We start from the raw sequence: 26,952 nt of genomic DNA, 5'->3' as shown, positions 1-26,952 counted from the left end.
TGTGGGCGTTTCCGCCAATTCCCCTGATTTCCAAAGTTCTGTCCCAGCTTGCCACCCAACCAGCGCGGCTACTAGTGCTTCTCGCACCTCTGTGGCCGTCTCAACACTGGTTTCCGGTAGTACTCAGGTCGCTAGCGCAACCACCTGTACTATTACCACGGCGACCGAACCTACTATCCCAGGACGGCCAGCCTCACCCCAATCCCAGGATTCAGTGGGTGGCATGGCCACTGTCCGGAATCGTCTCCAAAAGAGCGGAATTCCTGCATCAGTTGCAGACACAATTCGGCTTCACGGAGGGATTCCACAAATGTACAGTATGAGGATAGATAGGTCTGTTATGCGCGCTGGTGTGGAAATAGAGGGATTCTCGATCCCTTTTCTTCGACTGTAGTTGAAGTATTGGAGTTCTTACAGTCTCGTTTAGAATCGGGTTTAGCCGCTTCTATGATTCGGGGCTACTCCACGGCTATTTCAGCCTTCCACATACCCGTCGAGGGTGCCTTGTTGGGACAACACCCCCTGGTACAGCGTTTTCTTGCAAGCGTGGACAGACTGCGTCCGGTCGTTAGACAGACAAGTCCTCCATGGGATTTGTCTATAGTTTTGGATTGGTTGTCCTCTCCTCTATTTTATGACTTGGCCAACCTGTCGTTGCAACTGTTAAGTTGGAAAACGGCTTTCTTGGTGGCGGTTACTTCGGGTAGACGTGTCGGCGATTTACATGCCATGTCTTCAGACCCGGAATTAACGGTATTCCATAAGGATCGGGTGAGCATACGCTTACCGGATTCATACCGCCCGAAGATTGATCACTCGTTTCATGTGAAAGCGCCTATCGATCTTCCTGTTTACGATACACGATACACGCCGTAAGGCTCATGTATTGGACATTTGGAAAACTCTTAAAGCTTACATTAAGAGAACTGCCTTAGTCCATAAGGAGAAACAGCTGTTTTGCTGTTATGGTGGTGGCAAAACTGGTTGTCCGGCTAATACACAAACAGTATCCCGATGGATTGTATTGGCAATCTGCATGGCCTACATACATAGGGGCTTATCTCCCCCAGAGGGGTTGAAAGCTCACTCAGTAAGAGCAGTGGCCACGTCAGAAGCGTATGCCGCTGCTCTGCCCATTGAGGAGATCTGCTCAGCGGCTATTTGGAGCCGTCCGAGCACGTTCATCCGGCTTTACCAACTGGACAGACACTCCCTAGAGTGTGCTCGGTTCGGTCAGTCAGTTCTCCACAGTGGACAGAGTAGCTCTGCTTGAGACTTGTAGACTATATCTGTTTGCACTTGGTGGTGGGTCGCTATCCGTTCCCATTTGACTGGTGGTGGTATTTGGTGATGGTTTTTTAATCCCGCCCTCCCTTGGCTTGGTGCCTTACTTTCCTATCCATTTCCCCGCTTAGCTTGCTAATGTGGTATGGACAGGTTTTCCAGTTTGGCAAGTTTCTCCTATGTCCACGTCTCCAAACTTTGTTTGGGATGGGCGGGGTTTGTTATTTGGGGTTTCCCAATTTTTGGCCAATGGAAATATAAGCTTTGACAAGCGGGTCCTCAGCTTTGTCACGCCCCCCGCCTTGATTGACATCAGCGGTCAGGTGACAAGGTAGGTGCCTTTTCTATTTCCGTATGGTTGTAGATTCGCACTTCAATCGAATGGACTGTGCTGTCAGACAGAATACCACTCCCTATTGCTTATCTTTGGGAGTCTGTTTAATGCTTATATGTACCCCAAGGAGGACTTCTTCTGAAAAAGAATTATACAAACCTGTAGAGGTTATGAATTCTTTGAAGAAAGTCCTCCTCTCATTCTGTCTGATACGTTCAGCATGAAAAGTGAGGTGCGAGGTAGACGGCCAGAGTTACCTGCTCTTGGCTGTAAGGGGCCTGAGGGGCCCTATAAGGGTGGTCTCACAAGACAAAAACGAGTTTTTTGTCTTGTAAATATTTTATTATCAAAATAGTTACAACTGTCGTAGGGATTTTTAATGGACATAAAAAATGCTTATATGTACCCCAAGGAGGACTTTCTTCAAAGAATTCATAACCTCTACAGGTTTGTAGAAATTTTTGCACACACAAATAATTGACGCACTTATTGTTTACTGTTTAAATAGTGATCTAAATTCATGTTAGTTGTCAAATACTCCATGATTTTCAGTATTATTTTGTCAAAGCGTATTTTAATCCATTTCTAAAGAAGAATGGTTTACGATCTCATGTCATATGACATCTTTGTTCCAAGCAGTTGTGTAGCAGTCGTTTCATAGCTGGTCTTGTGTTCATAAATCCATACTTTTACTCAATCATTTATCAATCAACAGAAGATATAGATAATCCATTATGGTTGTAGAGGTAGATTCCCAACACTAGTAGTCACTTTTTGTTTGATCATTTTCACCCTATTTTAATTGGGGTTGAACGTGCCAGTAGGTAGATGGTGTAGAGTGTAACATGGTGAGAATGTGTTGTGCAGGTTGGAAGAGGGAGGTGGTTGTGCGAGCAGTGGTGGAGGGATCCAACACACAGATGGACACCTATTACCATCCCCCAGAAGGACCGAAACTGGTAAGTTCACCATCCATTTTGCTAGAAATGAAAAGTTTTTTGACACAGTTGTGTCAGATGATGTAGGTATTTTTCACATATTTAACAGTCTTCTCATGTACAACTTATTACAGTGGTCTTCTCAAATTCACACAACTGGAACACGTAAAAAAGAAATATTTTGACCTGCAACACATTTTAACATGCTTATGTGCATTACTGCCTTGGCTGAAGAGAAATTGAAATCTGTTAATGTAATCAGAATACACAATGTTCCAATATGCTTATAGAATCTACCAACAGTAGTAAGATTTTCTCATTTATATCAATGTTAGTGAGTAATGAACTTATTGAGGTTGATGCGTTTCCTTCCAGAGGTCAATGGTCCAGATTGCTGATTATTGTAAGTACAAACTGTGGTTCCTTGACTGTATCTGTATGTCACTGTCTCTTCATGACACTGCTATGCTGTGAGGATGTTGTATGAATATAATGTACAATGAACTTGTTCAGATTTATATGGTCTTGACTGGCAAGGTGTTTTACTGTTTTACTATCACGCCAGATGGTATGATGCTGGTAGTGGGCAGGTGTAGTTGACATTATACACCTAGCCATAGGGGTGATTCTGTATTATAACAGGTTGTCCTTGGGGTGCGTATTTGCATTTTCTGTGGCTGAAAATGTCATGTGACAGTTGTATTCCTACTGCTGTCGTTAACACGTGTTTGACTGTGCTGATACTCTTAAAAAAAACTATGTCTGAGACTTCAACTACTTTAAGTATGGTCTTTATTCGTTCTTTAGAATGCTCTATTGACTTTGCAGTTGGTTATTTCTCATTTATGTGTCTTTTGTATGACAATTTATGCTGGCTTTCCTGCAGCTAAATGGATAAACCTAAATCTGGTTTGCAGGAATCTCAAGGTTTTGGTATGTCACTGATTGAACAATTGCTCCAACAACATATGGACTCCATGAAGACCCTTGTACATGAGTTGGTTTGAGTACTCTGGCTGGAGTTCCTCTCACACTCGGGATTGGTGATGGAGAGTTCAAAGGTCGGATGGCAGGGCCTGGCTCGATCCATTAGCCTTGAGGCACATGTAGATTTGTTGAGACTGGCTTTGGGTTCGTGAGCCTTGGTCACCCCAGAGAGGGAGAGATCGCACCCAGTCTCTCTCTTGGTGTTGGAGCGGGGTCCGTTGCGGTTTCTTGAGGCTTTAGTCCCTGCGCTCCATTCTCCTTGAGAGCAGAGGAGCCAGTTCTGTCTGCGCAGCCTCCTGCATCTTGGGACTGGGGTCCAGGTGTGCTGTTGGTTTCCAGAGCGGAGAGGGTCTCTGGCTCCTCCCTTGTTATCTGTTGCTGAGTCTTGCATTGGTTTGGAATTCGGGGTCTTCTTAACAAGGGGATCTGGCTCTGGCTCGGGGTATGAATCTATTGATGTGAGGGAGGTTGAGGAGTATCATAGTGCTTTTCGTTTCTCATTGGCTTTATGAGAGGTTCGACAGCTCATTGCGCAGATGCTGCCAACATACCACCAGGACACAGCTGTGTTCCTTCACCCACCAGGTGAGGCATTCACTCATAGGTAGCCCTCGCAGATGCAGCTCTGATCCATTATGTGGTTGATCCATCACTGTCTGACTCTATACTTCGGCTTGATTTACCCGAACTCATTAAGCAGTACCAACTCAGTGATGAGTCCCTCTTTCTGGTCCCTGTGGTGGACAGGTGTGTCTCTACTTTGGAGCCTGGCTCAGCTTCATCAGATGCAGCTCCATTTGCCTTACATGGATTTTTGGTTCCACCGTTTACACAGTCGGCACCCAGAGACCAGCATCTGAGGGGTTGGTTTCAGTGGCTGAGCAGGGGAGGGTGGAGGAGCTGCCCCGTCAATGCTTACAAGGAGCAGACCTTTTCGTCCAGCTCCGAGCAGGCTTTTCACACATTCGTTAGACCTGCAGGCAGCTCTGGCATCTCCTTCCCGACCAGTACATCTGCAGGGGACTACTTACACCCTCTTACCTCATGTTCCAGTAGGTGTCCGTCTCTATATTCCTGCCGGAGTGGGCAACACAAAACTGTTGGGTGCCATCCACCATTCATGATGGCAATTTACTGTGCAATCTGGTGCTGTCATGTCTGGTCAGAGTGGGTATTCTGCGTCATGAGGTTGAGGCTTTGCTGGACAAGACCGCAATAGAGCACATAACACTGGAAAACAGGCAGGGTTTTATTCCAGGCATTTCCTTGTACTGAACAAGGACAGCGGATTTCGTCCAATTCTCGATCTCAAGGGGTTGAATCGCATGTTAGAAGTTCCATCCTTCAAGATGAAGACACTTCGCTTGGTGATCTCCTCTGTTCAGTCCAGCAATTGTCTCATGTCAATCGATCTCAAGCATGTGTATCTACATGTTCCTATTCATCCCCTGTTCAAGCAGTACCCCAGGCACATGATGTGGTATCAATTCAGGTGTTCACCAAGCTCATGTTACTGAGGACGGTGTCTTCATTCCTCTCATAGCCCAAGGCTCCAGTGCTGACTTGGCTCTGTCTGCTGGGTCACATGGTGGCGACCATCTCTGGAGTGTTGCTTGCGTGGTTGAGGATGCACACTATGCAGCAAGCTTTGGTATGTGTGGGCTTACTCTGAGAACCTGGAGAAATGTCTCACAGTTTCAGTGGTGGACCAATGTCGGGAACCTCTCCAAAAGGGTCCCTTTGGAAATCCCGACACCCTTTTAGGCTTGGGGAGGGGTGTGAGGTGTTTTTCTGGGCCATGTCCAGATGCTGGTATTATGTCAAAGCCAGTCCTCACATCAATGTCTTGGTACTGAGAGCTGTGCAGTTGGTTTCAAGCATTTCAGTCTACATGTCCGGGGCTTGGTGGTTCAGTCTACAAGTCTGGTGCTAGGTGGTTCGTCTTCAGTTGGACAGCCTTATGGCCTTGACATACATCCTGAAGCAAGGTGGCATTGTGACGTTCTCTCTTACTGGATCCTGGCCCCTCTTGAGTGGATGATAGATGCTTGAACAGCAGAAATTTGGAGTTATCTCCCAGTTGTATGGATTGTTCCAGGTGAATCTGTTTGCGTCCGGCAGGATGAATTAGCTACATGTGCTATGCTCTTGAATGTTGGACCAGAGGGTGTTTTCCTCTGATGCCTTCCTGCTGGATTGGACGGGCAAGGTACTGTGACTGTTCGGCCACTACTTCTCATTCCATGGGTCTGTCCACCCAGCTTGGCTATTTGTGCTCCTGGCACTGCTTTGGCCATCACAGGGCTGTTGTTTCACCTGTGACTGCACGTTCTCACTCAAACATGTCAAAAAGGTGTGCCTACTCCAATCCAAGGATTCAGTGGATGACTTGGCCTCTGTCAGGTGTAGCACTGAAGCACATGGAATTCTCTGCAGGAGTTGCAAGGTGGGATTCGATGTACATGTATGCATGTTGGGTGCATATCTGTACCCCAAGGGCAATCTCTTTGAAAAAGAATTAAATAAACCTGTGGAGGTTTTCAATTCTTTGAAGAGAATCATCCTTGGGATAGGGCCGCCCACCTTCCTGCAATTCTGTTCTCTGATTTATTCAACAGAAGGAATAATGATACGGGCTTGGGTGCTTACCTGGCTGGCCATGCATGCTTGACAGTGAGGTTACTCCACGTATTGGGGGCTGTATATAATTCATAAAAAAGGCTTTTTTATTTATTGCACAATATTTTATTGAAACAATGATACTGGTGTCAGATGACATTTTCAGCCCCAGAAAATGCATATATGTACCCCAAGGACGATTCTCTTCAAGAACTGGAAACATCTATGTGTTTATCTAAATAGGAATGAATGCTATGCTCAAACCTAAACCTTGAATAGTCTGCTTAAAGCATAACAGAACACCAAGAAGGGTATGTTAAAAGCATGACACCTCAACTCACATATTGTAAGCATCTTTGTCAGTTATCCAGGTCAAGCATTAATATTGATTCCAATCCCAATTTTATCTCCAGAAACTTCTTAGATGCTAGATAAAGTAAACTACACTTCTAATGAGCTTGAAGGTACCTGTAATTTTGGTGTAGTAGTTTGTTAGGCACGTTTTTACATTCTCACAGTAAGTGGCCGGCATAAAAACATGCTGCAAGTTATATCTATCTGTTTGATGTAAGCATGTTCATTATTACTGTTGTTTATTTTATAGGTAGAGGGTAGATGTTTGTGTCAACACAGTGTATTTAGAAACAAGGAATGGGCACAAGTATGATGAGATGTTTAGAAGATGTTAGACTGCATTTGTTTACTTTTCTTCAACAGTGTCAAGGACTAAGTCTCCATTATCTGTCAAAAACTTTTCCTTTGCCCGGAAGTGTATCTCTGAACCTCCCTTTGAAGTCTTGAGGCAAGCTAACAGAGGAAGGAGATCTTTCCAGAAAAAGTCACGAGGTGGTGCAGGGTTTGGTCGGGGTCGAGGAAGGGGGAGAGGTCGAGGTCGAGGTCGGGGTGCATCTCCGGGTCGAGGTCATTTTTTGCGCTCAGCCACGCCAAGTCCAGAGAATAAATCTTCATTTCGTGTTAGGTGGGCCCCTGACGATGTTGTATTTTAAAGCTATAAAATCACTTTCATTCCAATGATCACCATGGTCAAGATATTTTCGAGTGATGTTCATATAAATATGAGCTATAGATCCGTATTTTCAGATTATGTTTGTGCTGTAAGATAATGAAAACAATTTGAACATAGAAGAATAGTGGAAAGTAAAAATATTTAAGATTATTTTCACCAGATAACCTTGCAATATCTTACAACTCACTTCAGGATGCATATAGCACTTTTTAAACCTTCAGGTTTGCCATTTGCCCATGAAGTATATAAATGTTTTCAATTGGCAGTGCTAAGACAGACAGTCCAGTGGTGACAAAAAGTTCAACACCTGTGTCTGAAAGTGTATCCCCACCCAAACGTAGACCAGGCCGCCCCTCCAAGTTGTCCTACCCTCCCCCCGAGGTTGTGATTGAGAGGGAGGAGGAGGAGGAGGAGGAAGAAGAGGAGGAAAGAGATATAGATGTGAACTTGAGCCCCACTGTTCAGTTTGCTTCAACTGCTGTCAGCATCAAGCGTTCGCACAGTGACGTGGAGGACACAGAGAGTGATCACGATGCTAACAGCTCCATCACCAGCTCTGCACCTCCACGGAAAAAGGCCACAGCAAGGAAGAGCACAACACCACGTGTCCCAAGCTTCAAGCCTCTTAGGTAGCAAATATGAGATTGTCACTCACAGCAAATAGTTGTAATTATATGTTCAGATGTACCTTTCTGACTCATGTTACTATATATACAGTCAAGATTACATTTTTCTGCTCTTTGTTGACTATGGATACAAGTTCAAAAGAGAGGACAGATACAGTATTCAGTTAATGACATCTTTCTGTTTTCAGCAAGACACCAACACCCCTGTCTCCCCCTGGGTCTCTTGGTCAGCTGTGCACGTTGCAGTGCCCGGGGCTGGAGGGGATACCCCCAACTCTACAGTGTGCTGGCTGTATGTGTCTCTTCCATCCTCGCTGTGTCAACTGCAATGAAGACAAAGTCACATTCCTCTGTCTGGTAGGTTCTGGCGTGTAAGGATAAACTTTGTGTGTCTGGTAGGTTCTTGGGTGTAAGGATAAACTTTGTCTGTCTAGTAGGTTCCAGATATATTAAAGACCTTCCATCTGACAAAGTCACATTCCTCTGTCTGGTAGGTACTGGGGTGTAAGGATAAACTTTGTCTGTCTGGGAGGTTCCAGATATATTAAAGACCTTCCATCTGACAAAGTCACATTCCTCTGTCTGGTAGGTACTGGGGTGTAAGGATAAACTTTGTCTGTCTAGGTTCCAGATATGTCAAAGACCTTCCTTGTTCTGGGGTGTATAGATAAACTTTGTGTTTCTGGTAGGTTCTGGGATGACAAAGTCACATTCCTCTGTCTGGTAGGTTCTGGGGTGTAAGGATGAATTTTGTCTGTCTGGCAGGTTCCAGATATATTAAAGACCTCCCATCTGACAAAGTCACATTCCTCTGTCTGGTAGGTTCTTGAGTGTAAGGATAAACTTTGTCTGGTAGGTTCTGGGGTGTAAGGATAACCTTGTCTGTGTGACAGGTTCTAGATATGTTTAGGCCAGCATCATCTCTTTGGTAGTACAGGGGTCTTAGATACAAGTCTCCTCGCTGGTAGTTCAGCATGCTTAAAGACCGTCTTAGTCTGTCTGGTAATTCAGGGGCTTTCAATCTGAATATTTGAATCTTTCATTCTTTTTCAGAAGAAGTCTTCCTTGGGGTACATATATAGCATTAAAATGTCCATTTTAAAATGCCTATGACAGTTGTATCAATATTTCAATAAATATTTACAAAACAAAAAACTTGTTTTTGTCTTGTGAGACCAACCCTACAGGGCCCCCCGCCTGGGCTCCCAAGAGCAGGTAACTCTCGCAGTCTACCTCATACTTCACTTTTCATACTGTCGTCATTGAGGACAGTCGTCCTTTCAGCAGCTCTCTGTAGTACAGCGAAGCTTGCGATTTGAAGTTAGAAAATGAGTGATAAAGCACCCAACTCTGTATGTATGGTTCCTTTTTAACGCACGGGCGCTATCAGGAATTTATAAGTCACTCCTTTTCATTCATGAAATGTAACTTGGCATGGTGTCAGCAGTCGACACGTTCGGCATGTTCCTCATTAATATTTACCAGCCTTGTAAGACTATAGGCATGGATAAAGAGTACTACAGGATCATAATTTAATATGCTTACTTTTTATCTCATATATAAAAAGTGAGGTGTTTATTAATTGTTGCTGAATTACTTAAATATCATATCCTTTGTGGCTTCTCTACTTCTGCACATGTGTCTACTATTTATACATTATAGGTATAATAGTGTTAAGTTTTTAACAGTTAAATACCGCCCGTGCGCACTATTGTTTCTGTTGAATATTCATGTGCATTTGATGGATCTATGTACCTTTGCTACTAGTCATAGCTCAGCTCTTTTTTTTCCAGTTCAAAGGATGCGCAACATGTAGCGCCATGCTGCCCCCACAAGATAGGCATTTGTTAGGAGGAAGCTCACAATGAGCAAGGTTGCAACATATGCCAAGCTTTCTTGATGGGGGGATATATGGGCTCAAGAGCCACCTTCAAAGAAAGCAAAAAAAGATTCAAGTAAGAAAAAGTCTTCGTCTTCGGTTTCAGTTTCGGTGGGGGGAATCTTCCAAACCAGTGAAGAGTACTTTGGTCCACACACACACACACACACACACACAGAGGCGGTGGCGTCAACCTCTAATGCACCTCCCCCTGAAACCTCTCAACCTTTAACACTTGATCTAATTTCCTCTTTGTTGCAGCAACACATGGCATCAGTACATACCCTCATTTCGGATGCGATGTCTGGTCTCTGCCAGGAGATCGGCATCCGTCTGGAATTGGGTGTATCTACACACACGGTGTCCAAAGGAATCCCCAAAGAAACCTCTGGTGCTAGTGTGGGGATATCCTTAGGAAGTGAGCCGGTACCGACCCTGGCATCAGTAGCAGGCCACTCCACGGCTGCCAATATTGGTCTGGCGGGTTCTGCCCCTGAGGTGTCTACACAGGGAGTGTTGCTGGTGATCCGCCACTAGGATTCCATGTCACTCACTCTCGGGTGTTCCCTCAAGCGATCCTCTCGAGCTGTCACTTGACTCAGAGACGTCGCTGCTGGGGGATCGTGTCAAGGAGACTGGAGGAGGGGGAGGGTCGGGGTGGGCCCAGCGAGTCTTCCTTCTCTTTGCTGAGACAGGTACGGGAGCATATAGCTACCGTCCTGCCTCAGGTTGTCGTTGCCTCGGCGGACCCTGCAGAGTTTCGGCTCCTGGGTGAGGTGTTTGGATCGGAGATACCTCATGGGGGAGCTCGGCTTGTACAACCCTCCAGTGGTCGATGACTGCACTTTTGCGTCAGTCGTCCTGGGGGTTCCTCAGGCACTTCCATGGCCTCGGCTAAACAGGGGCGTTGATTGCCCTTTACTTCTAATGTCACGGCTCTCAAATCGGCTTACCACTTATTTGAGGAGCAATACTGCAATGCTGCACGGTGTTTAAAAGTCGCTATCTACACGACGTATACTTCGGTATTGCATCGTCAGCTCGTGGATGATGGCGGGGATGAGGAGGAGTGTGCACTCTCTACCCTCGCGCAGCAGCTCACGGAGGTGCAGTCACATTTGGCATGGGACATTATCGGGTCCTCTGCGTGCCAGATGTCTGCGGTAATGGCTCTCTGTCGGCTTTGGTTATCGGTGGCTTGGTATTCACTGGCCACCCAACAAGCACTACTGACGTTGCCCTACTGGATGGAGTCTACCCTCTTCCTGGGGGTGGTAACAGTAGTCCGAGAGGCCGCGGGGGCTGTCTCCACATTCAAGGATTCCAAGCCTTTGTTGGAGCAGCCTCATTTGTCTCTGGCCAAGCAGACTGCTAAATGGGCGCAACCATTGCAGCCACATAAAGGCAAAGGTAAAGGTAGGGGCAAGGGCAAGGCTGCGGCGCCCCAGCAGCCTTTTCCAAGGAAAGGGAAGTCGAGCCTGGCTTCCCAGTAACAAGTCCTCGTTAGCCCTTGTTGACCCCGAATCAAGCAGTCACAGTACTGCTGAAGTCGGGGATTCACTGCCTACTGTCGCACATCCCTGTGGGGGCCGCCTTTCTCTCTTCCTGCTGGAATGGGAAAAGATTACATCCAATCCCTGGGTCCTATCCACACTCAGGGATGGCCACTTACCGCAGTGGAAGCGAGACCCACCTCCTTTTTCCGGGATTGGTTGCACTCATTTGAGTCGAGATACGATGTTTGTGGTAATGTGCATTCTCACCAAGATGGGCTGGATTATCAATCTCAAGAAATCAGACCTAGTTCCCACACAGGATCTGATCTTCTTAGGCTCAGTTTGAAACAGCACGAGGCTTGGTCTCCCTGTCTCTAGATGGAATCTCCTAAGTTCAGAGAATTGTTCTACAATTTCTCGAGTCCCCCTCGGCCTCTGCTCAGACTTGGCTCCAGTTGCTAGGCAACATGGACATTGTTTGGAGAGTGCGGTTGAGGATGCATACATTGAGTACACTTTGGCTCAGATGTGGTCTCATGCCCAGAGCTACGAGATTATTCTCCACACTCCGGGGTGGTTAATTCCTCATTTACAGTGGTGGACAGTGGTAGGGAATTTATCCCGGGGCTTGCCCCTGGACATTCCATCACCAGATCTCTCAATTCAGACACATGCTTCCCTCACAGGGTGTACTGGGCGACCAATCAGCTTTGGGCAAGTGGTCACAGAATGAAACGTGCCTGAACATCAATGTGCTAGAATTGAGAGCAGTCCGGTTAGTGTTCCAACACTTTCAGGAGATGGTTTGCGACTGTGTGGTGCGTCTAGAGATGGACAACCAGACGACAATGACCTATATCCTGAAACAGGGTGGTAAGGTGTCCCTCCTATGAGAGGCTTGCCAGTTATTGCTGTGGTGTGATCAGTTCAATGTCCGGGGGTGTGCCGTTTATTTTGCAGGGCTGGACAATGTTCGAGCAGATGTTTGCTCTCTCAACGTGTCCTGTCCCGGCAGGAGTGGATGCTGCATTGGGAGATATTCGAGACTTTGTTCGGGTCGTTCCAGGTGGATCTGTTTGCCTCTGGGCGGACGAACCAGATTGCTGTGTTTTACTCTCAGATACCGGATCCGAGAGCTATCGCCCAGGACGCTTTCCAACTCGACTGGACAGACGGGGTATTGTGGGCGTTCCCGCCTCTACCACTGATTCCCAAAGTGTTCTCGCAGCTTGCCACCCAACCAGCTCGAGTGTTAGTGCTCCTTGCACCTCTTTGGTTGTCTCAAAGCTGGTTTCCGGTAATTCTCAGGTTTCTGTCTCTGTCTCCTGTCCTATTACCCTTTCGACCAGACTTACTATCCCAGAACGGAGTGCCGCATCCGAATCCCAGGATTCAGTGGGTGGCTTGGCCACTGTCAGGAATCGTCTCCAAGCGAGCGGAATTCCTGCACCAGTTGCAAACACAATTCTGGCTTTGCGGAGGGATTCGACAAACTTTCAGTATGAGGATAGATGGGCCTGTTATGTGCGCTGGTGTGTCGACGGGGATTCATGATCCCTTTTCTTCAACTTAAGTTGAAGTACTGGAATTTTTACAGTCTCGGTTAGAGACTGGTTTAGCCGTGTCTACTATCTGAGGCTATTCCATGGCTATTTCAGCATTTCATATTCCTGTTGACGATGCTGTCTTGGGGCAGCACCCTCTTGTGCAGCGCTTTCCAGCAGGTGTGGATAGGATCCGTCTGACTGTCTGGCGGATTAGTACCCCGTGGGATTTGTCGTTCTTGACTGGCTGTCTGGCCCTCATTTTCATGAGCTGTCGTCTTTTTCTCTCCAGCTGGTTACTTGGAAGGCTGCCTTTCTTGTGGCGGTAACATCTGGCAGGCAGGTAGGCGACATTCATGCAATGTCAGCGGATCCTGCTCTGTTTTTCACAAAGACAGAGTCAGTATTAGACTGCTGGATTCTTACCGACCTAGGATCGCAGGCACTTTTCATGTTACAGCACCTATTGAGCTACCTACGCTCATGCAGCCTCCCTCTCTTCGACGTGCTCATGTCTTAAATGTCCGTAAAACTCTCAGAGCTTATATCAAATGAACTGTTGATATCCGGAAGGATAAACAATTGTTCTGCTGTTATGGTGGGGGGAGAGCTGGTCTGCCGGCGAACAAGCAAACCATCTCTAGGTGGGTTGTCTCTGACATTTGTGTGGCTTACACTCATAAAGGGTTAACCATACCTAATGGGTTAAAAGCTCATTCGATTAGGGCAGTGGCTACATTACAGGCTTATGCAGCGGCACTCCCCATTGAGGAGATCTGCTCAGCGGCTATTTGGAGCCGTCCGAGCATGCTCATCTGACACTACCAGTTGGACAAACATTCGTGGGAGTGTTCTCAGTTTGGCCAGACAGTTCTCCCCAATGGGCAGGGACGTGACCCTGCTAACTGAATGAGCTTTCGATCTCACGACCTTGTATAAATTCTTTCTGGTGGTGGGTTCCACAGAATCATTCTTATTGGTGATGGGTATTTACTGGTGGTGGTAAAAATTTGTTCATTACAGCGTTGACATACGCTATTATTTCTTTTTATGCACTGTTATTCCTGGCACTGTCTCGCTGGTTTGGGGAATTTTCAGTGTAGAGAATGGGGCGTGGGCATACGTCAGTCACTTTGAGCTCCTTGTCTGACTGGCTCTTATTACCATCATTTGCCACACCCCAGTCTCGGTGATTGGGTAAGTGCTCTCACAGCTTCAGCAGTGTATGAGAGTGTGTGCAGACAGAATGCCCCGCCCCGACTCACGTTCATTGGGAGTCTATCTTATGATATATATGTCAAGGAGGACTTCTTCTGAAAAAAGAATTACACAAACCTGTAGAGGTTATGAATTCTTTGAAGAATGTCCTCCTTGGGCTATGGCCACCCACCTCCCCACATTCTGTCTGACTAGTTCAGTATGAACTGTCACAGACATTTTAAAATGGACATTTTAATGCTATATATGTACCCCAAGGAGGACATTCTTCAAATAATTCATAACCTCTACAGGTTGGTATAATATGAAATAACATCCATTTTTATTTCCCTGACAAGCGATGTTGAGGGTATAGCCAATGCCTTGTCCATCTATCTTTGTGTAATTGTTTTTTTTCCAGGGCACAACTCAAAAACTCTTCTATATTTTTCAACAAAAATTGATAAATGTGTCAAACAGAACCTTAAGAAGTGCCCTTTACTATTTACAGATTTTGTCATTTTGTTTTTTCTTGGTTTCCGTTGAAATGTATTGGACTAAGTCACAAAAGGGAGAAATGGGCTTCTTTTAGGAAGCACAACTCAAAAACCTTTCAAGATCTTTCAACAAAACTTGGCAGATCAAAGTGGTGCCTTTTGCTATTTCTAGATTTTTGTCATATTTGCTTGTCCCAGTTTCTATGGACTGTTTGCATGGTCTCAGAAGGGAAGAGTGGGCTTTGTTTCTGGAGCACAGCTTCAAAAACCTTTCAATATCTTTCTACAAGACTTGGCAGACATATTGAACAGATCTTGAAGTTGTGCCTTTTCCTATTTACAGATTTTGTACATTGATTTTTTTCATGATTTCCATGGATATGATTAGGACTTAGTCTAATTATGATTCAGGTTAAATTTTTAAGTAACTGTCAGATGATTTGTTCTTTCATGTATGTGGTGTCTGGGACATTTGTCTGGTTCCCATTTGTGCAGATCAATGCTCATACTGTTGATCACTGGATTTTCTGGTCCATACTCATTTATTTACAGACCGCCACCATATATCTGGAATATTGCTGAGTGCGGCGTAAAACTAAACTCACTCACTAGGTTGTCTTTTTATGACTCTTGTGAAACTAACCATTGTATCATGCAATTTGGAGTGAGTGGGAAACAAATCACAGAATCTCTTCTCTTCCCCAACACAAGCTGTGATCTTTCACCTCCATTTCAGGCCAGATTTTATGTAGCTGGTGTGAACCTCAGTTTTTTCCTTTTCCCAAAAATGATGGATTTGAATATCACATGTTTAACTTGCTACAAGGCAAGATAGAAGTTTTTAATAGATTTTTTACACCGAACATTTTGTCAGAAAGAAGAATCACATGTCACAGATAATTAATATATTTTAGTGACAATCTGGCACTGAAGGTCTAATTACTTAAGGGTCACATATGCAACATAAAACACAATTTTGAAGATTCTGATACCTTTCAGTATGCATTTACCGAAACCAATCATCAAAAATGCTGATTCAAAGTTTAAAAAAAAACGTGAAGAAAAAGAGCGCTGAATCGGAGTTCAAAAGATTTTCTAATTTTCCCCCAGCGCTGGGAGAAAAGTGGTTTCAACTGCTATTCTGTGCTGCGATCATAATGCATGCGCAGTGAGGAGGTTCACAGAGCTTGAAACAGTATGCATGCTATGAGTATGAGGTCGTGAGCAGGAGTCTAATCCTGGTTGTGTACATAAACAAGTAAATAATCTACTCACTACATAAAAAAGCATGTTGATTGTGATAAGCAGCCTCTGTCACGGAGAAAGCTAAATGTGTGGTTTATTGACACCTACATGTCTTGCTTGTCTGCTGATGACAGTATGCTATTCACTACTTCAATGATTGACCTCACGCCATTTGAAATAAGTACCTTTATGGCTTATAAGCCATGAACAAAGAGCCGGCTAAGCATATCGGCAAATGAACCAGTGGCCAATGAAAAGGTTTCCTTACAGTTAAGTGCACACCCACCAGGTCTGACTGGGTTCGGTATAGCGGCTGCTTCGTTTTGAGAGAGGTAAACCCAAATACAAAATATTGCACCTTTGATCTGAAATTATAGGCTTATAAGTTTGTTTATTGATTTTTTCTTAGTCAGCAATGTATTTTATATCATGAATGAGTGATGACTGTGTTTTAATTATGTTTGATGTTTTGGTTGCATTTGTCATTTAAACATGTCCTATGTGTAATGTAAGTGCTCTGATGGGTGACCGAAAGTGTTTGTGTTTCTGCAGATATGTGCCCAACATCCACAAAAGTCTCTTAAGTCCAGCTCGTCTATGCCGACGCCAACCCCCCTCGTAGCTGTGTCAGGGCCATTTGTAACCCCAACCTCAACAATGATGATGCAGTCAAGCATCCCTGTGGCAGTCACTCCCGGAGTTATACGGCCCGTCAGACCAGCCCCAGCAACAACAATCAATCAGAATTCAGATGCCATTGGAGCTTTACGATCAATCCTGGACCGTCGACAGTCCAACTTGCCCAACTTTACCAGTTTGAATATAGTGACATCTGTGCCTGTGTGCCAGGTGCCAAGAATGACCAGTTTACTGACTACCAACAGCATAAGGACTATGAGTATCCCCACGGCAACGGTGAGAGCACCAGTGCCGGTTCATACCCTTGTCAATACCAGTGTGAGACCACCCCCTATTCTACCCTCCCCTCCTACAGTTTCCATCCCCACGACAACTGTAGTTCGAGCTGCACCCCCACTCACTTTGTTAAGGGCCCCACTCCCAACATCTCTTAACAAGCCTGCTCAGGCCACGATGCCTACTATCCCCCCTCCCAGACTCACAGTTGCCCCAGGGGTGCTTGTACCAGTGTCTCAAGGTTCTAATGGAATACAGCCTAGGACTGATGCACAGCTCGCATCAAACACAAACAAGCAGTCAGAAATTCCTCTCAATGCACAGTTATTGACTCTACCAGAAGGTGTGACAAAGAGATTAAAACTTTCACAGCCTTTGGCATTGAAAATCAACAATATTCAGATTGTGGTGCCTCCATCGTGTGTGATAAACTCAAGTGATGGGTTGAAGGTGCTACTTCCTCCCAATACCTTCCCTCTTCCAACAGATCCCAATGCCAAACTCAGTGTGACAGTGTCCAATAACACAGCTTCCTTGGAGAGTGCTGACCCCAAGCAGCAAGTTAGCCCCGCAGTGCAACCCCCAGGGGAGGAGCTGCCTGCTGCAGCTAAAAAGGATGCACCAGTCATTTCCTCTCCTTCCACTCGAGCATCTAAGCGGAGACAAGCCATGGATGCAACCTGCTGCTATATTAAAAAACTATATGCAGGTTATGACTGTATGCTACAGATATTCGAATATTTACGGACTAAAGATCTCCTAAGGTAGGTTATGAATTGTGAAATTTGTGCTGAGGTTTTGCACTTTGTTTTTGGTTTTGTAGTACAAACTTTCCTTTCATACTATAAATGACTGATATTATTGATTTGTGTTGAAAAGGTTTATATATGCAGGTTCGTATGCTTCTGCTGATTATGTTGGTGTTGTTTTGACAGGGCTGGAGCAGTTTGTCGTACTTGGAATAAAATCTCCTTGCAACCATGTTTAGTGAGTATGATGACAGTAGTGTTTACACTTGTCAAGTTATGGACAGTTTAACTAGTATTATTTGTTGATGTATTGTATTATTTTTAATAAATTTTATAGTTTTATGACCTAGTTCCATTGTAGCTGTGTGAGGATTCTGGTGGAGAGACTGAGTTGGGTTTTACACTGCTCTTAGCAGTATTCCAGTAATATCACAGCAGGGACACCAGAAAAGATTTACTCATCAGGGGAATCAAACACAGGCCTTCTGAGTGATGAGCAAATGCTTTAAATGTTGGGCTGCCCCACCCGTCTGTATTCTGATGTGGAATAGCTGTGAAGCACAGTGATTGACTGAAGCAGAAATTACATACATGACATAGATAGTCCACAGCAGTTTAGTGTGAGGTGTTAAAATGATATCATGGTGCTTGACCCACATTTAGTTTACAAGTTGCAGGTAGTCAGTGTTGGAATGTACGGTGTTGTTTCAGTGGAAGCGGGTACGACTGCGGAGCACAGTCATCAGTGAGTGGGAAGCTGCAGCACAGTTCTTTAGGAAGGTCCGAGTTGAAAGTTTGGTAGGTTTCAGATCTCTTCATGTCTGTCACAAAGCATCGGAAATGTGGCGTTCTCTTCACTGGAATGTCCTCAGGATATTACGTGATAGTGCATGGATTTTGGACCATGGTCTGTTCCGAATAAGTCGCTTTGGACTTTGGACTATCTCATTATCTCTCATCAGTAAAATCCTTTTATTATGTTTCCTTTCTCCCTACCAGTGGAACAGTAGTTATGACGAACTTAGTTATATATATTTCACACTTATTAACTTCGCATATCAACTTCATAAACTGTAGAGATAAATGTGCAAAAAACCCTGTATCTTCCTTTTTTCTGACAGTACTTTAGTGCTCCTTTCCAGAACAGAACTTAATATCCTTTCAGTACTCTAATTCCACTTTGTGGGCATTCAGGAAACTAATGGCCTAAATGAACAGTACTCTAATTCCAGTATCAACATTGCTGAGGTACATCAATTCATGGAAGCACTCAGGATGCTAGTATATGAATAGTTCATACATGTATCTTTTTTGTTTAATCTATGTGGAGAACGTTGTAACATTTGACCTGGTCATATCTAGCTGACAGTCATGAAGAGCATTTTGACATTGTGCGGGGTATCGATGACTTTATCTTCTTGTTAGTTATTTGTAAGAAGCTGTTGCATATTGCACAGCACTACATAACAAACAACAGTGACATCTATATAAGTGTGCTAGAGTGTGAACTCAGTTCATAGGTTTGATATTGACATAGTGCTGAGTGATGATATGCAAAACCTAGATGACTTCATTTCACTTGAAAATTGTAAACATGCTCACGTTTTGTAAAATGAAGGTTTGAAACTTAGTTGGTGTTGTGGGATGTGGTGGACTAGCTGGTTAAAGCACCAGGCCAGTGATCCAACGAGGTTGAGGTGTCAGGATCGCCTTGTGACTGGGTGTGAAAACTCTGATCGTGCAGACTCTTTCTGTGTTGTCACAACCCCTAGTGTACAGTAGACAACCTTGTTTACTTAAAAGAACCCACAAATCCGTTGGTATATGACCAGATGCTGACCACATAAATATGTGCATACACCTAGTTGCGGGTACAGCAACATGCAGTAAACTAGGACAAACTATTGTTACTGTGTCCAATGACATCCAATGATCAAGGGAAACAAATACCAGCACCTTGAGCAAGCACTAGTTGCATGGATACTGTATAAATATCCTATATCTTCTTGTTGGACATGATGTTGACCTAGTTGTCTGTTCCAGTGTCTACAAGGGATGTTCCACAAACATGACAGGAACCGGACATGGCACTTAATGATTGCCAACCTCCACCACCTGGTTGGTCTGCGGGAGATTGAGTTTGGCCATGTGCCAGCCTCAGTGCTCCACCAGGTCTGTGAGAAACTTGGCAACCTTGAGGTCTTCAAGTCAGAGTACATCTCAGAAGTCAATGGAGATCAGAATAGGTAACTTTAGTCAGTAGATGATGCATGAACTCAAGTTGAGTCCTTTTGGACGTTGCTCATGAAACAATAAAGAACATAAATGTATATTACCCTGTGTCCAAAGTGTCTGCATGGTGGGAAGTCACATATCATCTTCATGCAGTGTAAAGCAGGTTAACAAATGTTGAGAACTGGTTGAGCCTGTAGACAAACACAAATGGACAGCCCAATTAAGTCTGTGAGGAAAGTACTTATTTGAGTTCAGATTACCTGGTCAGTGCAGGGCCTCCTATCACAATGCTCAAAGGTGATTGTAAGTCACTGAGGTAACCTCAGTGCAGTGTTAAAGAATAGGAGTTAAGGTTAGCCATAGTAAAGGTTGCTTCATGAAAATAGCTCCAGGTCTACTAGTATTTCTCGTTATCACGAAAGCCTGTGACTCTTCTTCTAATTTAAGGCCATACTGCTGCAGATTAACATGGGATATTTATGCCATCATGTCTCCATTGATTCAATATGTTGTAGTTATTTCTCCTCAAATATTCTGTCTTGCCTTCTATCAGGAACATACCCTGTAAGATTGACTTGGGCAAGTTTGTGTGTCTGAAGCACTTGCGTGAACTGCGACTCCGAGGTACTAGGGGCCTCACTCTGCCTGCTTTCTCATTCAATGGGGGACTGGCAGAACTGGCAGCTCTCAAGAACCTGGAAACTCTGGTGAGGCAGTCAATTCAAGCATGTTGTGTCTAATGTTGAACACAGTTTCTAGTTACTGCTGAAATAGGTAGGCAAAATCTCTATGTGTTACTTATGGTTAACTTGTTCCTGCTTTGTGTGCAGTCCCTTACTACACTGAAGTCCATCCCGGATAATGAATTCCACTTCCTCCGTGACATGAAGCAGCTCAAGTTCCTGGAGGTTGGCAACTGTAACACATGGTCATCGGAGGTGAGTGCACAGATGAGTCATCTTTTACGTGTGGTTATCAGAGGGCTTATGAAGTAGGGTGTATCTGTGGGGCACATGTAGCATCAGAGATCATCAGAGGTCACAGTTCAAGTCGGCATACTGTTTGGGCATGTAGAATATGTGGTCAATAGGGACTCAATGTTGACATGGTGGAAAGTGTACTGAAGTAGAGATGATACTGCAAGTGGCTTCTCGGGAGTTCTCTTACTTTAAGATATGTCATGATATGTATGAGATTATGCCATTTTATGCTTTAGAAACAGCAAACGGCTATTGACTTAGAGGACAATGATACAGTACAAAGTAGAATCATTTAGGAACTAAACCTAGTGTGTTTGAAAATCAGAGACATGCTGTATATCAATTCAGTACAACATGTCTGATTTTCAAACACTCAAGGCTTTTCTACCATGACCCATTTAATATTGAAGCTTCCTTGCTCTGTGGATGACACTGTGTAATCCGGCTGTGAAGGGAGTGGTTGTGCTGTTCATATTTTTTAAACATTTCAACATAAAAAGTATTCTGTCTGAAGGAAACAAACTACTGTTTATTCAATACAATAATGTAATACCTAAAAGCTTGTTTTTATAATCCCAACCTTACATGACTGAAACCAGCCTATTGTTTTGTTTGCCGTACCCCCTTCTGGTCACACAACAATGGAATCGTTTCACCTACTTATTTTCTTGGAAGTTGAGTTACGCAGCAGTTTGAAATGGTGGACGAGCCAGTGTTTACATTTTGCGAAAAAGTTTGAGATTTGACGTGAAAGTGGTAAATACTTGACTAGCTGTCGAATCAGAACCCTCCAGAATCAATCCTTTTCTGATGGACCTACGACATGTAATTCATAAAAAACTGTTGTTCTTTTTCATAGAGATCGCCCTTGGGGTACATATATGCATTTTCTGCTCATACTTGCCTCCACTCTGGCATGCAATGAAGGAGTGACAGTGCTGCTTTGGCAAAATGTGTGTACATGCGACTAACTTGAGATTCCGTGAAACTTTGTTTTCATCATTTGGGGTGGATTGAGGCCAAGCTTTTTTCAAAGTGTTTGAACGTAACAGTGACTGCCTTGTGGGGATAATGGCAGAGCAGAACTCAGGTGGTTCAATGTTTTAATATATTATTGTGAATGATGCATAATGGGACATGATGGAGTATGAGTAGCATAAATTTGGTGTTTCATCAGACCATTATCTTGCAAATTTCCCATTCTAGACTTAAACAAATATACCATTTTCCTGGTAGGTAAATGTTTACTAACATTTCGCTGCAGAATTTTGTGTAGATAGGGTGTATTTTGGTATGGCATTCTGATTTATAAGTTAGATATTGTTTATGTTAGGGGCTATGTATTGTAATTGAATATTTTTATAATAGAGGATAATATGATTGTGAAATTCCCAGATAATTGTGGAAGAAAAATCATGTAAGTGTATCTTTTTACTACATGTTTTATCAGCATTTCCATCACGTTTCTTGTGTTGATATCAGTGATGTTGGTGGTCAATCTGAAGTAGTGCGGCAGTGTTGTACATACATACGTAATGAAGATCTGTAAAGTCAGATGCATTTTTATCCAAAAATTTCGTATTGCATATGTGGAAGATTTAAAGTCCATGAAGTTGTTGTTATTATGATCCACCATCATTATGGTCGAATGGAGGTACTTCTCATAATAAGAATTGTTAATGCGCGGTGAAACGGACTAAAATGAGATGAACATCAATCCAGAATTGATGCCGCCTGGCTTTTCTGAACAACCAGTCCAAATCCAGTATTTTCTTTAATCATGGTAGCATTATGCATAAGTTAACAAGTCTTTCAAATGCAATGTACAGTTTTATCTATTCACTACAAGTGCTGTGAACCTATTGGAACCTTACACTCCATTGGTGAGCAATGTTTAGCTTTTAATTACATGGTTATTTGGCATTGACTTGACCCAATTAAACTCCAGTATTCCAGTAATTAAGATGCATCTGTATATTAGTGTACACAAGGGAGATTGGCATTTCCATGCATTTGTAACAGGTCTTGATTCACAGTATCACAGAATGCAGGAAGAAGTATGTCAGTGAGAGAGACCCCTTGTGATAGAGTTGATTGTTTTCACAGACATACTTTGTGCTGGGCTCGCTGACCAACCTGACTCACCTCCGTCTGGAGTATGGTGGGGAGATCCCAGACATTGGGCTCGGTGATGCTCTGTCTTCCTTGGAGAAGTAAGTTGACTTACTATTAGCCATGTTCAATCTCCAGTTCAGTTACAAATGACTGTGTCCTGTTTCATTTTGCTACAAGATGAACATGCAGTAACCACTGTAATACAGATATAAGCCACACCAATCATGCTTACTTTACAGTGGAGAACCCTTAGCCTGACACAGGGCTGTCACTATGTATGTTGATTATTATACAGTGTGTATTTAATTGTCAGCCTGGAGGAGCTTCAACTGATCCACTTCAGTCTGGCAGACACGCTGTACATCTCACTGGAGCAGCTCACCAAACTCCGGTCCCTGGTTGTCTGGCCGGAGGCACCAGATGTAAGTCAGGTCCTCACTAAACTTACCATTACCTTTTGAACTAAATATCTACACCCATAGCTACTCATACCACGATGACTCTGTAGACTAGAGCTTGACGCTTTTGCTTTTTATACCACAGGCCTGAATTCAATTGTCCCTATGGGTTACGATGTTTATATCCTAGTTCCAGTATACTAGTTTGCCAAACGGTAAATACAACTAGAAACATTCACAAGAAATGATTTATTTACTTCATTGTTTCTGTCTTGATATACTGGTGAGTTAAACTAAGGTGACATTTGAACAGTTGAGTATGAGAAAGGATTTCAGCTGCATGACTTGATTGTGTTGTAACATCATGTAATTGTCCAAGGTTTTCTGATATCCAAGATGTTATTGTTGCTTCAGATGGCAGCTGTCAATTCCAACACGCTCACACTGGTGTCGAAACTCCAAAAACTTCAGCTGTTGGAGTGGGGGGTGATTGTCAACTCTGACATGTGTGCCCCGGATCCCATGTCTGACCATGACCGACAGGCCATGTGGATTCCCTTCTATCCCCCAAACTATGTGGAACTCCAGAAACAGCCAGAAGCCCCCACTGTCCCAGTCAACCGACTCAGCCTGATTCAGCTGACAGAAAGCCTGGCAGACTGTCTGGCACATACAGACATCAAGGTCAAGAAGATCAAGTCTCAGGTGAAGGTTAATGGCTGGGCTAATGACTCATAGTGAAAGACTGTCATAGTGAAACTTTCTCATCCATTAGAACAAATTCCTTTACAGACCTCTAGAATTGTACATATCTGAAGGGTGATGACTTGAGTGTGAGTGGAAGCTTGTTCCTGGCAAAGATGTATTCTCTGTTCTTGTTTCTGCTGATGGTCAAATAAGACCATCCACATGTTGTATTGGCAGGATTTTTAACATTTTGGTAATTTTATTACAGTGAAACACTAAGTTTGTTCTTTTATTTGAAATTATTTGGGAACATTTTATAAAGAATGTGGTTATATGTGTTTTGTTGAAGAAGTGGAAATATGAGACAGACTCTTGACATAGGGGATTGCATGATTTGTACAGCAGCAACCTTAACAAGAAGGCTCACCTTTTATAATTATTACAACATTATTGCTTGAAATATTGGTGATTGGTGTGGTGACAAGCCCCTCTCAGCTGTGGCCCTTGATTCAATCCTCTCTCCTCTGTCTTTGACAGCAGAGGAGGGAAGATTCATGCTACGACCACAGCTTGAATTGCTTGAAATTGACATACAACTTATGATGATAAGGGATTTTTCCTTATGTTTTTAACCCAACACACAGTGAAACAGCATAGAGACTATGGACAGGCCATTTGCTTAGAAACTAGTTGGCAAAGACCATGACTTGATGCATATGTACTAGTGTTTGGAATTGGTTGAAATCACACAATTGATGATTGGTTCATTGCCAATGAGAGAAGTATAAAGAAGAAAATTATGTTTTTCTTATTACTTGTTTTATTCATAAACTATGACTTTCACATCCAGTGTAAAATGATGGAACTTTAAAGTATTGACTGTTATACCATGAGGTTCTTAACATACAGTTCCCGGTGTCTTTAAGAAATGTTCAGTCATGCCTTCTCAGCAAGTGAAGTGAGTTTTCTAATAAGTAAACATGTTTTCAGGCCCTGGCAACTTCAGAGATATGTTCCAACATGAAGTGCTTCAAACACTAAAACACAAGTTCCAAAGTCATTTGTGTTTGATTATGAAAAAGTTTGATTGATTACTAGGTCACTTCTTCACTTTGACCAATCTTTGATCATTTGAATTAACTGGAACACAATGTGTACATGATTGTTTCCATACACTTTACTACCCTTGAATTTATATATAGTTGATAAATCCTAGTCAGTCAGAGAAACAGTGCATGATTATGTATATACAAATATGTCATGAAATAAAGAAGGTGACACAATGTTTTGATTAATTTGTAAAGGATTTTTGTTAATAAACATTTCTAATATGTGCAATAACTTTCAAAATGTGCTCTACACATAGATAACATTATAACAATAAATATGATGAAGAAATATTTTTAAGGACTTATCCCAGTTTTCTCTATGGCTAACACAAAGTTAGTACAGATGTATATTCATTGCAAATTACAAACCTGTACTCCTAGGATGGAACTGTCTACTGTTGAGTTGAAGTGTTGCTGACATCATCTAAGGGGTGGGGCAAGTAAGGGTTTGTTTATCCCTGAGGTAGCAATTGTAGTAATTGAAGCTAACTTTTAAAGCATCTACCCATGTTAGCTTCTTGTGGTAGAATATGCTGTCTGTCTACCATGCCACCTGCTTTCAACAGTAGCACTGCTGCCCCCATCTGCACAACTCTGTAAGGCAATAAGAAGAGTCATGCACAACCCCGTGGATGTTATGTTATCATGCTTTAACCGTTTGGAACAACCCATGGTGAAACGTATTCAGTAAGGGAGGAATACACATAACCATTGTCAGTTTATCAAAATATAGGTAGTTCATGTTTTCTTGTAATGACTTGTACAGTGTTAGTGAAGTGGATGGAATTTACTCCAGTATCTTGAAATACTGATTTAATGAGAATGATGGTGATTCAGTTGGAGAAAAATGAGAGAAAATAAATGTGAGCTGAAAATGAGGGATTGTAAACCGGAAACAGTCTTCTTGTTTTGGCATAAATTGTGGTACAAGTTTGTGTGATACTGATAATATTGTGTGGTTCTTTTTTTTCTTCTTTTTTTTTTTTTTTGACATTAGTAGCAACTATTTTCAATGCCGAAAGAAGTATTACTTATAGTCTTTCATGGATATTGTTTGAAGAAGGAAAGAGACAATATAAGTAATGTAGTCTTAGTGGGCTATGGATGAATGGTGGATTTACCCACATCGGTGACAGTGTGAGTGACTTGTGAACGTATGTGTTTCTTGGGAATGTGTACTGATGTACATGGTGCTGTTTCTTTCTAGATACACAGCTCTACTATATTACTATTGTTCTGACTATATTTCTACCTTCCAACTTGGATAATATGATATGGCATGTTGATTGTAATGTCAACGTAGAATATTGAGAAGGCAAGTTATACCACACATGAAACCTTGACTGTGTCTGCAAGAGAAAGGTTTCACTGGTTTCATTAATTGACTTATTTGTTCATAATACTTAATTAGTAATAATCTTCATTGTATATTTCATCAGCACTTGTATATAGCCTTTATAAAGATGGCTAGTGTACACTATTCATCTAGTGCTCTGTGACACCTGTGAACTTTGTATCAAAGATCAAACTGGATATTGCCCATTATGCAATAAATCATGTTTACGATACCTGCTTGTGTGTCTGTTTATGTGAATTCTTCTGGAGGCATATATATACCACAAAACTTCCTGCAGGAGTCCTGTACTCACTATTTCTGGGTTCACATTCTTCATGCTGAAGACCAAGGTTCACTTGGCCACATGGGTATAATGTGGGAGTCCATTTATTGTGTCCCCCACCGTGATATTGCTGGAAAATTACTAAAAGCGGTGTAAAACTCACTCACACAATTATTGCAGCCAGCATGCCTACCTCAAGCAGTGTGGACCTGGTTGAGGGTTGTAGTCTGATACTTACCTCTGTCAGCGGTGACACTGAAGCCCTGTGTTCAGCTTCATGACACAGGTATGTGAAGACCATTTGTAATGCCCTCTGCCCTGGCAGTGTATGTCTAAGGGCAACATCAGACCCTGCAGACTCTTCCATGTGATTCATACAAGTCAGCTTTCAAGACTTGGAAGGCAGGAATAGTTTGTTGGATCAACCATGGGACCAGTGCAAGCTGACCTGGACCAGTTACCTGCATGTTTA

The 26,952-nt window shown here is 43.2% G+C and overlaps 1 protein-coding gene across 1 annotated transcript in view; it reads left to right on the top strand.

The window, feature by feature from the left end:
• Positions 1–26,429, top strand: part of LOC137293883 (mediator of DNA damage checkpoint protein 1-like) — a 35,332-nt gene extending 8,903 nt beyond the window's left edge. Inside the window, exons 4-17 of the mRNA XM_067824666.1 lie at positions 2,486–2,577; positions 2,932–2,959; positions 6,880–7,141; positions 7,456–7,818; positions 8,004–8,172; positions 16,226–17,352; positions 17,524–17,575; positions 18,049–18,135; positions 19,381–19,583; positions 20,126–20,279; positions 20,403–20,510; positions 22,659–22,765; positions 22,981–23,089; positions 23,480–26,429. Coding sequence (XP_067680767.1) covers positions 2,486–2,577; positions 2,932–2,959; positions 6,880–7,141; positions 7,456–7,818; positions 8,004–8,172; positions 16,226–17,352; positions 17,524–17,575; positions 18,049–18,135; positions 19,381–19,583; positions 20,126–20,279; positions 20,403–20,510; positions 22,659–22,765; positions 22,981–23,089; positions 23,480–23,803 — 3,185 coding nt within the window. The 3' untranslated portion in view covers positions 23,804–26,429. The remainder of the gene's footprint in view (positions 1–2,485; positions 2,578–2,931; positions 2,960–6,879; positions 7,142–7,455; positions 7,819–8,003; positions 8,173–16,225; positions 17,353–17,523; positions 17,576–18,048; positions 18,136–19,380; positions 19,584–20,125; positions 20,280–20,402; positions 20,511–22,658; positions 22,766–22,980; positions 23,090–23,479) is intronic.
• Positions 26,430–26,952: the final 523 nt, after the last annotated feature.

Source organism: Haliotis asinina, chromosome 8 (assembly GCF_037392515.1).
Source record: "Haliotis asinina isolate JCU_RB_2024 chromosome 8, JCU_Hal_asi_v2, whole genome shotgun sequence".
Lineage (NCBI taxonomy): Eukaryota > Metazoa > Mollusca > Gastropoda > Lepetellida > Haliotidae > Haliotis > Haliotis asinina.
The sequence above is the reverse complement of the archived record's forward strand: the minus strand, read 5'-3'. Positions and strand labels throughout refer to the sequence as shown.